This window comes from Schistocerca gregaria, chromosome 8, assembly GCF_023897955.1.
Source record: "Schistocerca gregaria isolate iqSchGreg1 chromosome 8, iqSchGreg1.2, whole genome shotgun sequence".
Taxonomy (NCBI): Eukaryota; Metazoa; Arthropoda; class Insecta; order Orthoptera; family Acrididae; genus Schistocerca; species Schistocerca gregaria.
Window position 1 is genome coordinate 463,126,176 of NC_064927.1, and position 13,911 is coordinate 463,140,086.

Genomic DNA, 13,911 nt, shown 5'->3' on the forward strand with positions numbered 1-13,911 from the left:
ATTTTCTGTATTGAAAGTACTAAAAGTAAGTTGGCATAAGGAGGAAGCTTCGATCAATATATCAAACAGTATTAAAAATACTGTGCTATGAGTTTGGTAAAGTTTAGTCATTATGACCATGCAAAACTTGAAACACTTCCGACAGTGTGCATTGATCTTGTTTCAGAAAAAATAAATTCTACTTTTATACATTCTGTAACCTGGTGAAGACAGAAAGCGAAAATGGTGCTTCTACAAGAAATCTGATCCATTGAGTTCTCTTGTATGTCGTATGTTTTTTTTCCAGCACTCAGGGCCAAGGTACAGGTTCGCCTGGAATCCTTCTCCACCTACTGGCGAGACACTGCGCAGCTGCTCTCACTTGGTGTTACATACATTTCTCAACTGTTCATTCCACTCGCATTCGAACACATGGTAAGTAATGTTTCTTTTTTTCCTTGTTTGAGGTGTGCTGTATGTAGTGAGAATTTGTCGGTTCTCCCAGCCTGTTTCCTATTTTATCTGGTTCATACTGTCGTTATCTTCGTCGCTCCGAGTGTAACGTAAGTCTCTGCAAGAGTTAGGAACCCACCTCCACGTCTTTCATCTTTGTGGGTTTCTTAGACAGAAAGCGATAGCTCGGAATGGACTGTGATAGGGAGGGAAGTCGCCTGTAACTTTTCTTCGTACTTTCCCAGAACTTACTTAATAGAATTGGGAAACTTCACCTCAAATGCTACTGTACAGGCCTAAGCCTCTTGACTACATATTCTTCGATAGTATAATTATGTTATTTCAATTTAAAATTTCCCGGTTTTTGAGTTACCAATTGTAACAACATTAGATATTCCATTATATTTAATACACACTGTTTTATTTATTACTAAATGTGTTTTGTAGTAAATATAAGCAGTTAAGTCCAAGAAATGGCAGCATTGTGAAGTGGAAAAGTCGCTTGATGACTTCCATTCACATGGTTATTCAGAGGATAAATATCAGCATATCTATATCTAAAAACGTCTTAAAATTTATGAAACTAGTAGGCATAGCGGAGTTTTATCGGTATGTGGAAAGTATATGACACCTGTATATTATAAGGGTCATTTAGAATCAGTTATGAACTATGAGCACACTAAATTAATGTCATCCTGGAAAAACAATGTAACTGGTAAGTGTGAAAACGAAAATCCAAAACACTATAAACTGCCAGGAAGTTAAAGATTCTGTTTGTTTTTCTTAAATCCTACAGCTAGGGACAATCGTTTAAGTAGATGCAATATATACCTCCAAAAATGTAGAAAATATGTCAAAACTGTTTGTAAGTGTGGAGAAGACATCTACTGACAATCGAACACATAGAATTACCAGACCACAAGTCGGAATCTACCAGTTACACAGTGATACAAGAATGTGAAAATGTTATGCGAGCCCTGCAATCCAAAAATTCTTCTTAAATTTACCTACTTTTTCTCACGTTTTTTAATCATTTTGTTTCTTAAATTAATATTTTTTTCCATGATTATATACCAAAACCTATTGAACCAGATCACATTCATCCAACTTCATGATTACTGTAGGAAAAATATTGTAATATAAACTACTTTTAAAAATTTGATGATGTTGTCTTTGGAAACACTTGAACAGAAACAGAAGAAAACAAATGATTTTTGATAAAGATTTTCTATTTATCAGTAAACTATTTGAGGAAGTAGAACAGAATAAGCTGTCGAAAAAAAGAGTCATTTGACATTAAAGAAATAACATCAAGATTTTTTGATAATTTTAAAGTGTGTTCTGTTGACTGTAAAATTGCCTTTAATAATGATAATATTAGTAAGATTATTTATATAACAAAAACCCTTAAATCTATGGTACAACTATATAAAAAGAAAACTAACTACAGAAAAGGAGATAAGCTGAATATAGGAACTACAAATCCAAAAATGTTTAATCAAATTAATACAAAATTTACAACATCTGTTAATAATGAACAAACCATTACAGTTTTCTGCAATAAAATCCGAGAAATATAAATATGTGACGAGTCTACTGCTATAGCGAATACTACAATTAGTATTCAAATGTTAGCGATTCCAAGCATTACGCAGATGATACATAAACTCCAGTGAAAGATTCTGCAAGAGAGATGCTCAGTAGCTCGGTTCAGGCCTTTGTCGAAGGTTCTAGAACATACCTTCACCGAGAAGTCAAGCAGTATATTGCTCCCTCCTACGTATATCTCGCGAAGAAACCATGAGGTATACTGACAGTCTTTCTTTCCACGAACACTACGAGACTGGAATAGAAGGGGGAACCGATAGAGGTACTCAAGGTACCCTTCACCGCGCACCGTCGGGTGGCTTGCGGAGTATGGATGTAGATGTAGATGTACTAGAGGTAGTAAAATATTAAACCTAGCTGATGTTAAAAAAAAGGGTAAAAAGTTCATAACAAGAATTACTGATAACACTAGTTAACAAATTTAAACTTTCTCTCTACATCTAGTTTGTAAATGGGTAGCTTTACCTAATTTTGGGGCGCTGAATACACTGGTAAAATCAGTTTTCTCTATGATGTCAACATTTCCTAGACACATAGTATAATAAAAAAAGGTAATAGCGAAAATTGACACAATTAAGTCAAACAAAATTACACGTTCAGAAACGTTTGAAATCAATACTGTCTCTTAAGTATATATGTGCATGTGCCAATGAAAGCTCCAAATTAGTTCAGAAGATATTTTCACCTTTAATCGTCTTTGGTTTTTGAAAATTAGAAAAACGTGACGACAGACCTCTTCTTTTGTTTGCTGTTTCATCACTTTCGCTAATAAGATCCTAGCAGTAGTCACGTATCATTGAACGGTTCCAGTTGCCTTGGTAATGGTGTTCTATGGTAAAAATGGCTTGGTGAAAGCGTCACGACGCTCAACCCTTAAGGCTCCAAAATTTTCCTGGAAGAAATCAACGTGACAAAGTAAAAAGTGAATTTTAAGCGACATTCTACACCCCATGTTCTTATAGTTGTCCAGCAGATCATTCAAAAAGGTAACATAGTTTTTGTATTTTCTGTTACCCAAAAAGCCCTTCACAATTGCTTTAAAATAAGACCGAGCAGTTAACTGGATATCTGTGAGTTTGGTATCGAAGGCTAGATCTTTCAGAAATTTTCTTATTTGACAAGAAGAAGGGACCAGTTGGTAGCACATGTCCTAAGGCATCAAGGGATCACAAATTTAGCACTGGAGGGCAGCGTGGAGGGTAAAAATCGTAGAGGGAGACCAAGAGATGTATACACTAAGCAGTTTCAGAAGGATGTAGGTTGCAGTAAGTACTGGGAGCTGAAGAAGCTTGCACAGGATAGAGTAGCATGAAGAGCTGCATCAAACCAGTCTCAGAACTGAAGACCACAACAACAACAACAACATGGCCCAACAAATATACCCTCCTTCAGCTTTTCCTCTTAATTTGGGAAACTTTCCTTTTAAGTGAGTGAAGGCCTCACCTCCTTTATCCAGAGCTTTTACGAAGCTCTTGATAAGGCCCAACTTGATGTGAAGGGGCTCAACCAACGGGGTATTGTTCACATTTAGGTTTCCAGGAACATATGACTTCCTTATAGGGCATTACTTGACTGCATAGTGGTTCTTGGAGTCATGGGTGGCCCAAAGGCACAAAAAGCAGCAGTATTTCGTGAATCCAGCCTGTAAACCTGTAAGGAGTGCAGCAACTTTTAAATCACAGGAAAGCTGCCATTCATGATCCTTATATTTGATTGCCTCAAGCAGCAAAGCCATGGTTTCTTAAGTTTGTTTCATGTCTACTGCGTAAGCCAAAGGTGCCGAAGGGAATGCATTGCCATTATGTAGTAGTATTACTTTCAAACTGGTTTTACTGGTGTCAATAAATAGTCGCCACAACTGTGGATTATGTTGTAAACCTACCTCCATCATCAGACCATTGACATCTACATCTACACCTGCATCTATATCCATATTCCACAAGCCACCTGACGGTGGCACACAATGAATCCTGCATATCGAAATACTGAACGGAGGAAGCACCTCTTGATCTGAAACGGGAAATTTTTGTCCCTGGAACTAGAAGTTTCCGTTGTTGCAGCCTCGACTGCAAGAGTTCAGCTTGTTGTTTCCCGAAAGTCTTAGATCGCGAACCAAATAAAAGATCTGGGGCGAAATGTCACGATACTGAGGGCAGTACTCTTCTATATGTTCAATACTTTCTGATTCACTTGACATGATGTCTGGTTCTGTGGCTTTCAAGTTAGAGGCAAGAACAAGCAACCCCTCATCATGGGGCAAGGGCAAATGCACTGAGATACTTTAGCATACTTTATTTTATGTCTAGTGTTGCTTGAATATCCCAAAATATTTGTACGACAGAAGTAACAGGCTGAATAATGGTCATTAGGATCACACCACGCCATCAGAACAGCGAATGGCATGGCTCGGCGTTTTCCTTTCAACCACTCAGTTAAGGTTGTTGTACAGGTTAGCCAGGGCATATAAGGTGCAACATTTTTATCATGATCACCAATGGGACAATCAAAATACAATTTATATGCCTTCTTAACCAATGATTGGTTTTCTTTGGACTTTTGTAGTGAATTTCCCACACATAACAAAAGTTGTCGGGGTGGTTTGGACAGCAATGAGATTTACGAGTTGCCATTTTACTTAGTGTAAGTTTTAAACATACAAAGTTTGCACTTTCTTTCACAGGAAACATTCACTGAGGTCTCTTTCATACCAACCATTTATTGACGATTTGTAGATCTTCTAGCCCTTCTCTGCAAATCAAAAACAAACATTTAAACATCAAAACAGGACAGTAAAAAGCCAAATACTGAAAACGAAAAATAAAAAGCCTTTAATAACTAAAAAATGGTGCGTGCTAGATAATTTTGAAATGTGTATTCATTTTCTGCACACCAGAATACATACTAGTTGATGTATCACATCCCATATGCAAACTGGCTGTTCACCATTGTAATTATAATCTATGCTCTCCTAGAACTGTAACAGTTCTATTAACGCATCACACAAATATTATGTTAGGCAAAGGACTGACTGCAGCCGATATTAACAAAAAATTGGAGAAGGAGGTAAATCAAATTACAAAAAGAGTTTACTAACATATTGTGTAACCAATTAGGAAAATACAAAGACGAATGGTTTACTCTATAAGATATTAAAAACTTTGAATCACTATTACATACCAAAATAACTTGTTAAATTCTGAGACCTACCACTCCTCTTATGTTCCATCGAAATAGGCATGATGTAGATCTACTACACCTCACAAGGTGGCACACCATGTCTAGCAGCTGACCTACTACAAATAGAAATTGCCCAGTTGTTGCTCACACCTCCACTGAAACCTTCGAAGCTTTTATTACATTTGTGTTCATGGACCTTATTGACACAATCTTTACACTGTTTTGTCATACATTTTTAGTCCAGCGCCTTGCCTGTATCTACAGACGTAACTGTGTCAATCCCATTCAACGATGGATAGAATCTTTTCTGCCAGAAATCGTTAAATGCAGCAACAATGTCATTAGATTGACAAATATCTAAAGTTACTTTCGCTGCCGTCTGCATAGATGTTTCATTGGTTTCCATTAGGGCAACATGCAGACGTTCATATTACCTCATTTGACAGGTGGCAGTGGGAGATCTAACATAGCACACAATATGTGGACTGCTTTTCTTGCATATGCAATACACTTCAGGGCACAAGCAACGCAAAAATAAACTTCGCTGTATTTTGTGCATGTAACTGGATATTTCACTGTACATTTTGTTACTTTAAACACTTGGCATTCCATTGTAAGTTTGCTGGATAGGACTCTTCGTCCTCACTCTTCGTCCTCACACGCAATTTTTGAACTTTTCACTATTGCAGTATTTACAGATAGCAACAAGCAAAAGCATTTCTGTAGACTCGGACTTACTAATTAAAATATAATCGTTATTTCACTGTTAACAACATGTTGTTGATTTTCGGTCAGATGTTCCAACTTGCGTTTTGAAGCATTGCCTGGCAAACTTTTAAGCCTAACCTCACTTCTCTGCAGCATAACAATCCCCTCACGTATACGATTTCCAGCAGCATGTTTGTGTTGTTTGCTTTAAAATATAAGGCTGCAATTAAACTTCTTCGTCTTGGTCATTTTGGGACGAAACATTGAAATACGCAATAACTACAAAAAGTTAACAACAAGAAAGTGCACGAAAAATGAGAGAAAAGTGAAGAAATCTACTTGTATCAACAGAAAGATCGACAGAAAGATCCCTCCACATAGTACTGTTGATATGTTCAAGACATTACACAAACGAGTTGCTATGGAAACAATGGTACCAAAATTGAATAAAGAAAAATTATAGGCAAGATTTTGTGTTTGCTGTAGTCTAAGAGCTAGGCATTCACACACCACATCTGCTCTAGAAAGGCATGTAAAAATGATATGATGGCGCTCATACATAAAGTACATATCTTTAGCATCAGAAACAAAAGCAGAATTTTATTCAATAAAAAATCCAATTTTGGACACTCCCAACGTAAAGATCCAATTAATGATCACTGAGTAGTAAATAAACTTTCCTTGAAAATGTCACATACTTCATGGGCTACTCTTATTTGATGAGAATGTTCCATTTTAATAGTGTCGATACCAAGTGTAAGAGCTACAATCTTATTTTCAATCACATTTTGGTCTGAACCTTCTGGCATTACGTTGTATTTAAGTATCTTTTATGAAACGGATATTTCTTTTGGCATAAAATTTATTTCACTGTCATTAAAAATTGCATTAAAATTTTGTTATCAGACTTTTGAAAGACATGGTAACCAAAAATTACTCACAGGTAAAATACATTTAAATTTAGTCAACCTTCATGCTTACTAAAAATAACAACATTATAACTATCTAACACGTCATTAATAAAATCCTACATAATATCAGTATCATAATTAAAATGTACATAAATAGTTTAAAAGCTGTAAGAATAAATAGCGAGGTCATTAACTTAGTCTGTCTTTCATTTTGTAAATACCACAGATTTTTTAAATTTCTTCTTTCTTTTCTTGAACCAGGCATATAAATAATTCTGATATTTCCATCCAACATCTCACGCTGAGGAAGGCTTTTACATGCGAGGGTAACAATCCCACTTCTTAACAATGATTGCTATAGTTAATTTCCATATATCTGTTTAATAATTTTCTTCTCATATTTTTGTACTTTGTAACAGACTTGGATACTTGAATTGGTAAAAATCATACAGTCATGAACGTGTTTAATATGCAGCAACAGTATTTAAGTTTTAATAAAGGATAAAAACTGCAAACTGCTGGCATAAATTTTATAGCATTGGTCTTGTTTCGACACTGATTAAGGGTATCTTTGTCAAAATAACTGTAGTTAACTACAAAGTTTTTTAGTTCATGTAGGTGAATCAGAAACATCTGAAAAACTTTCAGTAGCATAAGACATACTAAAAACAGAACAGTTGTTAATTACTTATCTACACATTGCATAGAAAGATAATAAAACTGTCAGAATGAGATTTTCACTCTGCACCTGAAATGAAACTTCCTGGCAGCTTACAACTGTGTGCCAGACCGAGACTCGAACTCGGGACCATTGCATTTATCGGGCAAGTGCTCAAGCATCTGAGCTGCTCGAGCACGACTCACAACTCGTCCCGACAGCTTCAGTTCTGCCAGTACCTCGTCTCATCAGAATGTATCAGAACCGTATCAAGTGAGGTTATCAAATCAAATAAACAAAAATTAGTTTGTGAACATTAAATGATCAAGCATAACAAGCCGCTATGACTGACATCAGACTGAAAGGTTTGTCAACTGATTATATCATTTCGTGGAAACAGTGCTGTGCGCCATATATGGGTTGCGAAAAATTAAAGTGCTACAGATTTCTTTATAAATTAATGTGGTTATAATAATTGACCAACTTTAACAAGAAGTATAAAAATGCGTTCTAAGTGATATTCATAGGAATTGCTGAAAACTGAAGCAGAGGTTGATATGCACCATTAATTTGGGGTAGATAACATTAAAGTGCTCAAATCAATTAGAATTAACATAGTAGGATAAATAATTACTTGGTCATTAACAGAATTAGGAATTAAAATAAGAGCTTAGAATCTGGTCAACATACAAAATTACTTTCATTACTTTCGATTCATAAAACGATGTACCTGTTCAAAGAACCCTCAATGTAATAGGAAATAGCTTACATGACTTTAAAAAAGGTACTTATGAAGGAAAAAGTACTGATCTCATTCAATTACTTGATAGTAGTGAAACAAAACCGCTTTGAATTTAATGGATTAAATATAACAACAACCTGAGGCGTCACAATGAGCAATCCCTTAATAGGCATCTTTATTAATTCACTAAAGACTTTTCAGTATTTATGCAGCTTGTAATCTTGGTATTCAGTCATGTTCTATGTATACAGATTATGTACTGGTTGTTTGCATCGTACATGATAACGGAAGTGATAATTTATTTAAGATTCGTAACAAAATCAATGAAAAAATTATCACCTGCGAACTAGAGAACGAGAAAGGTCAGCTTAATTAATTGAATCTGACTTGAACTGCGATTAACGATAAGACCTCTTTCGATGTGTTTCGAAGAAACTAGGACAGATCATATGTTGCCCTCTGGCTCAAAACGGCTCCAATTTCACAAACAGCCTTTTTCCATTCAGCCTTTCATAGGGCTGTTGCAGCACTTTTATTTCTCAAAAGACGTAAGGTTAACATGAATTTCATGAAAATTGTAGCAAGTAGTTATGAAAGTGAATCTTGCAAACTCACTACTTCACGGAGAATTGCTAATAATGATATTAATGGAGGCCAAATGTTTTCCTCTGTGCCGTACGTAGTAACCTTTTGCTAAAGAATTCATTATCTATTAGATGAAAGGTAACGATGCAAAGTTTCTGTTTCCACTATTAATAGTTACTGGAAGATCTAATTCACAATTTGATATCTTCCATTACCCCTAGGCATAATTCAGGAGTCTATGAAATAAACTATGATACTGATTCAGGTTATTACACAGGACAAAACGGAAGGGCCGTCAGTGTCAGATGAAATTAGCATTTGTAAGAAACACAGGCTGCTAATGTGCATAATTAATCTTATCAATTAAAGACATTAAGTCTGAAAATGAGCCAGTGATCATATTCTTGGCCCTTTATTTTACATAACCGGCCTGATCACGCAAACTTTTACACTTCACTATTATCGGTTTCGGCTACTGCCATCTTCAGATCATAAAATATTCTAATGTAATATCAACATGAAACTAAACATGAAGGTACATAGTAAGTAAGAGCACTTACCACGTACCCACATGTTTAATTTGACGTTGATATTACATAAGAATAATTTATGATCTGAAGACGGCGGTATCCAAAACCGATAATAGTGAAGTGTAAAAGAATGCGTGATCAAGGCAGACCGGTAAAATAAAATGTCATAATTAGTCCATTGCGCATCATTCACTTAATACAGGACACAAACCGAAGGTACCTGATGTAGTTACTGTTATCGATAAGGAAAAGAGTGGTTATAAACTAAACAAATCTGAAAAGCTGGAAATTTCTAAGAATGTGTATGGTAATGATGTTCTCATAGCTTTCAACGAACAGCTGTAACTTTGGAATGAAAGCTTCTTTAACGGCGTCAAACTGCTATTCGCAACTTTTTGACATACTGTCGTTCTCTGGATGAAGATCTTTACACACAGTTGTCAGATTTCGTTTTCATCCTCTTTTAATTGTTTCTGCAGTGTTACACAGCTGTTATTCCTACTACGAAAATTTTGTTTATATTGAGCTCGTAAAGGTTATCTACACTGGGCAGATAGTGTGTACCAACTTCTGCTTTAGTTGGCAGTATTTCTGTATATTTCCTTAATTACCTACTTTTATACTACTATTATTAACCTTAATCTCTCGTTATAAGTATTTTCGTTTATAACGTAACAGACGCTATAGGGTATCCATGTCCCATAGTTGGCACATATTGCGCTATTTCCATGTAGTGGCGCAATTTGATCGCTAGACGTTGTTTGATGGCTGTCCTAGCAGCTTGCTATGCTTCTGGTTTAAGTGCATGTTTTAGAAGATAAATTTTACTTGCTTGATTTGAGCACTTCACTTTACATGGTTTTATTATCTCTCTATGTAATATGAACATATGTAAGTATTTCCTGTTCTGTTTTTAGTATATCTTGTGAGAGTTAAGATCTTTGAAATGTTTTTTGTTCTTCTATGTAGACTGAAAAATGTTTATAGGTAACTGTAGTTTTTCTGATGAAGTTACCCTTTGTCGTTATCAGAACCAGGTAAATGCAATATAATTTGTGTAACCGTTTGGCTGCTTTTATCCTTGATTAACACTTAAATAGGGTTGCTCAATGTCAGGCATGTTTAATTTTTTTACCAGCTCAAGCATTCAAGGCTGTGATGAAGTACATAGAAGAAAATAATTAAACACACATATGACAATTAAATATAACAGTCAGTGTGAAGATAGGCTGCATAGGTTTGTAAAAGACTTCCTCAATATGAGTCAGTGTATGTGCCTGCTGCAAAATAGTAATTTCCAACCAAATCAGTAAAGTTTAAAAAGTGGACTAAATGTACATACTTCCTGTTTATATTTAGAACTTACAAAAAATGTTCTATGCATTTTAATTATCAAATGATTATGTTTTGAGATTTTATTATTTGAAGACTATGTAACTGTAAAAAGTTCTTTTCACAGTAAACACCATAAAAAAGTGGCTACGCTTATATAAGTTTTACCTATGAAAAACCTTTTGTTACGAGTGGATCTCAGAAGTCAGATCTTAGATTTTGTAAAAGAACTTTAAATAACACCGAAATAGATTTTACACAGCAAGAAGCTTCCCTTTGAGAAAAAAGATTAAAACACAACTTAATGCCAAACGTGTGAGACCCATATCTTGTTGAAAAACTGATTATCGATCTTACTACTGGATCTAACAGTACTAAAATAAAAAAATCCTTGTCATACGAGGCTAGAACGTGGTGTATGTAATGTTTTCAACAAAATCTTAGTTAACAGTGAATGTTCTTTTACTAATGAAAAAATGCCAAACTTAAAGAAAAGAAAGTCCTCGTAAAAGAATCAGACAAGAGTAATGCTTTAGTTAATACCAGTACAAACGAATATGTAACTAAATGTTCAAAGTTTTTTGAGGAGGGTAATGTTTCAGAACTGAGCGAAGACCCAACACTGCATTCTAGCAAGAGATTAGATCTGCTACTAGTGACGATAAGCAGTTATTCTGACTGCTTCACAAAAAAAGGTAGTTAATACGAACTCACAGCCCCCGAAATTTCCCCCACTGTTCAAGGTGCAGAAATTATCGACTGTGTTCACGAATTGTGAATGTGACTGTACACTGGCTATACGATTTACTGGAAACATGAAAAAGTGTTCCGGATCGGAAATCGGACACCGACTTCCCGCCTTAAGCGATGAGTCACCTTGACCGCTCTCGCTGTATGTGCAAGAAACACGATCTGCCCGAAACTTCTGCATCTCCTAATTAAAATTAAGACCTTAGTTTTCTACCTAGGTACAAAATTATTGGCATTCGATATTACCAACATTTACATCACTGTATTAGTTCGAACAGTCATCCACGTGACAGGAAATAACTTACCTGCATTTAAAATAGAAATATCTGATGAACAAATTACTGATCACATTCGCCGGTTTGAAATAGTAGTGAAATAATACTGTTTCGATTTTAATTGGAAAAATGCGTCAATAGGATTACAGTCTTGCAATGGCAAACCCATTTCCAGACTTTGTAGCAGACATCTTCATTAATGTATTGGAGAAAACATTGTTCAAATATTATTCAGCTGTTGATCTAGGTATTCACACCTATTATAGTAACGTAAATGACGTTGTTATCCCGTTTAGCAGACGTAATAACGGAACCGATCGTTTATTTAAAGTTTTTCGTGAACTTAATGAAATAATTAATTTCAAATGTGTAGCAGAAAACGATAATCGTCAACTTAATTACTTAGACTGCCTCTAACTATAACTAACGATAGGATCACTTGGACATTTTTTTCACTTTGACATTTTTCGAAAAAAAACTAGTACAGGCCGAATTTTACCCTCCAGCTCAACACATCCACAATAATGTAAAAAAGAATTATTTCAGTCTACCGTTTATCAGTCTGTTTTAGCACGTTTCATACTTCAGTACCTATGTAGAATAGGAGACAAGATTGGTAACACTGCTTCGATGCAGCCATCGTTATGCACTGTACACTGTCTTGTGGAGTTTCTTTCGGATGTAGTTTTTTTTTATCTATTGGAGATGCAGCACTAGTATCGTGTAACAATTTGCCGAGTATTGACAATTGGAGCAGAGCATAGATAAATGACATCGTGGCCCAAAATACACAGAGAGAAGCGCTACTGTTAAAGTACAGTATAGAGTATACAGGGTGAGTCGCCTAACATTACCGCTGGATGTATTTCGTAAACCACATCAAGTACTGACGAATCGATTCCACAGACCGAACGTGAGGAGAGGAGCTAGTGTAGTTGGTTAACACAAACCATAAAAAAAATGCACGGAAGTATGTTTTTTAACACAAACCTACATTTTTTTACATGGGACCCCGTTAGTTTAGTTAGCACATCTGAACATATAAACAAATGCATTGTAAAATGTGTAAAATGTTAATTACATCCGGAGATATTGTAAACTAAAGTTGATGCTTGAGTACCACTCCACCGCTGTTCGATCGTGTGTATCGGAGAGCACCGAATTACGTAGGGATCCAAAGGGAACGGTGATGGACCTTAGGTTGAGAAGAGACTGGAACAGCACATTACGTCCACATGCTAACACCTTTTTATTGGTCTTTTTCACTGACGCACATGTACATTACCATGAGGGGTGAGGTACACGTACACACGTGGTTTCCATTTTCAATTACGGAGTGGAATAGAGTGTGTCCCGACATGTCAGGCCAATAGATGTTCAATGTAGTGGCCATCATTTGTTGCACACAATTGCAATTTCTGGCGTATTGAATGTCGTACACGCCGCAGCACATCTGGTGTAATGTCGCTTCAGGCTGCCACAATACGTTGTTTCATATCCTCTGGGGTTGTGGGCATATCACGGTACACATTCTCCTTTAACGTACCCCACACAAAGAAGTACAGAGGTGTAAGATCAGGAGAACGGGCTGGCCAATTTATGCGTCCTCCACGTCCTATGAAACGCCCGTCGAACATCCAGTCAAGGGTGAGTCTAGTGTTAATTGCGCAATATGCAGGTGCTCCATCATGCTGATAACACATACGTCGACGCGTTTCCAGTGGGACATTTTCGAGCAACGTTGGTAGATCATTCTGTAGAAACGCTATGTATGTTGCAGTGCTCTCCGATACACACGATCGAACAGCGGAGGAGTGGTACTCAAGCGTCAACTTTAGGTTACAATATCTCCGGATGTAATTAACATTTCACAATGCAACAAACGGCACTGATTACGTATTTGTTTATATGTTCAGATGTGCTAACAAAACTAAAGTGGTTCTGTTTAAAAAAAACGTAGGTTTGTGTTAAAAAATATACTTCCGCGCAGTGTCTTGCGTGGTTTGTATTAAACAATTATACTAGCCGCTCTCCTGACATTCGGTCAGTGGAATAGGTTCGTCAGTATTTGATGTGGTTTACGATATATATGGAGCGGTAACGTTAGGTGACTCACCCTGTATATCACTAGCTACAGTAGCTACCTTGCAAATTTATGGAAGTAGGTAATCAGAGCGATCTAAAGTACTCTGACTACATATAG

At 36.2% G+C, this 13,911-nt stretch overlaps 1 protein-coding gene across 1 annotated transcript in view; it reads left to right on the forward strand.

Moving 5' to 3' along the window:
• LOC126284961 (uncharacterized) overlaps nt 1–13,911 on the forward strand; it is a 171,524-nt gene that overhangs the window by 86,658 nt on the left and 70,955 nt on the right. Inside the window, exon 3 of the mRNA XM_049984235.1 lies at nt 287–414. Coding sequence (XP_049840192.1) covers nt 287–414 — 128 coding nt within the window. The remainder of the gene's footprint in view (nt 1–286; nt 415–13,911) is intronic.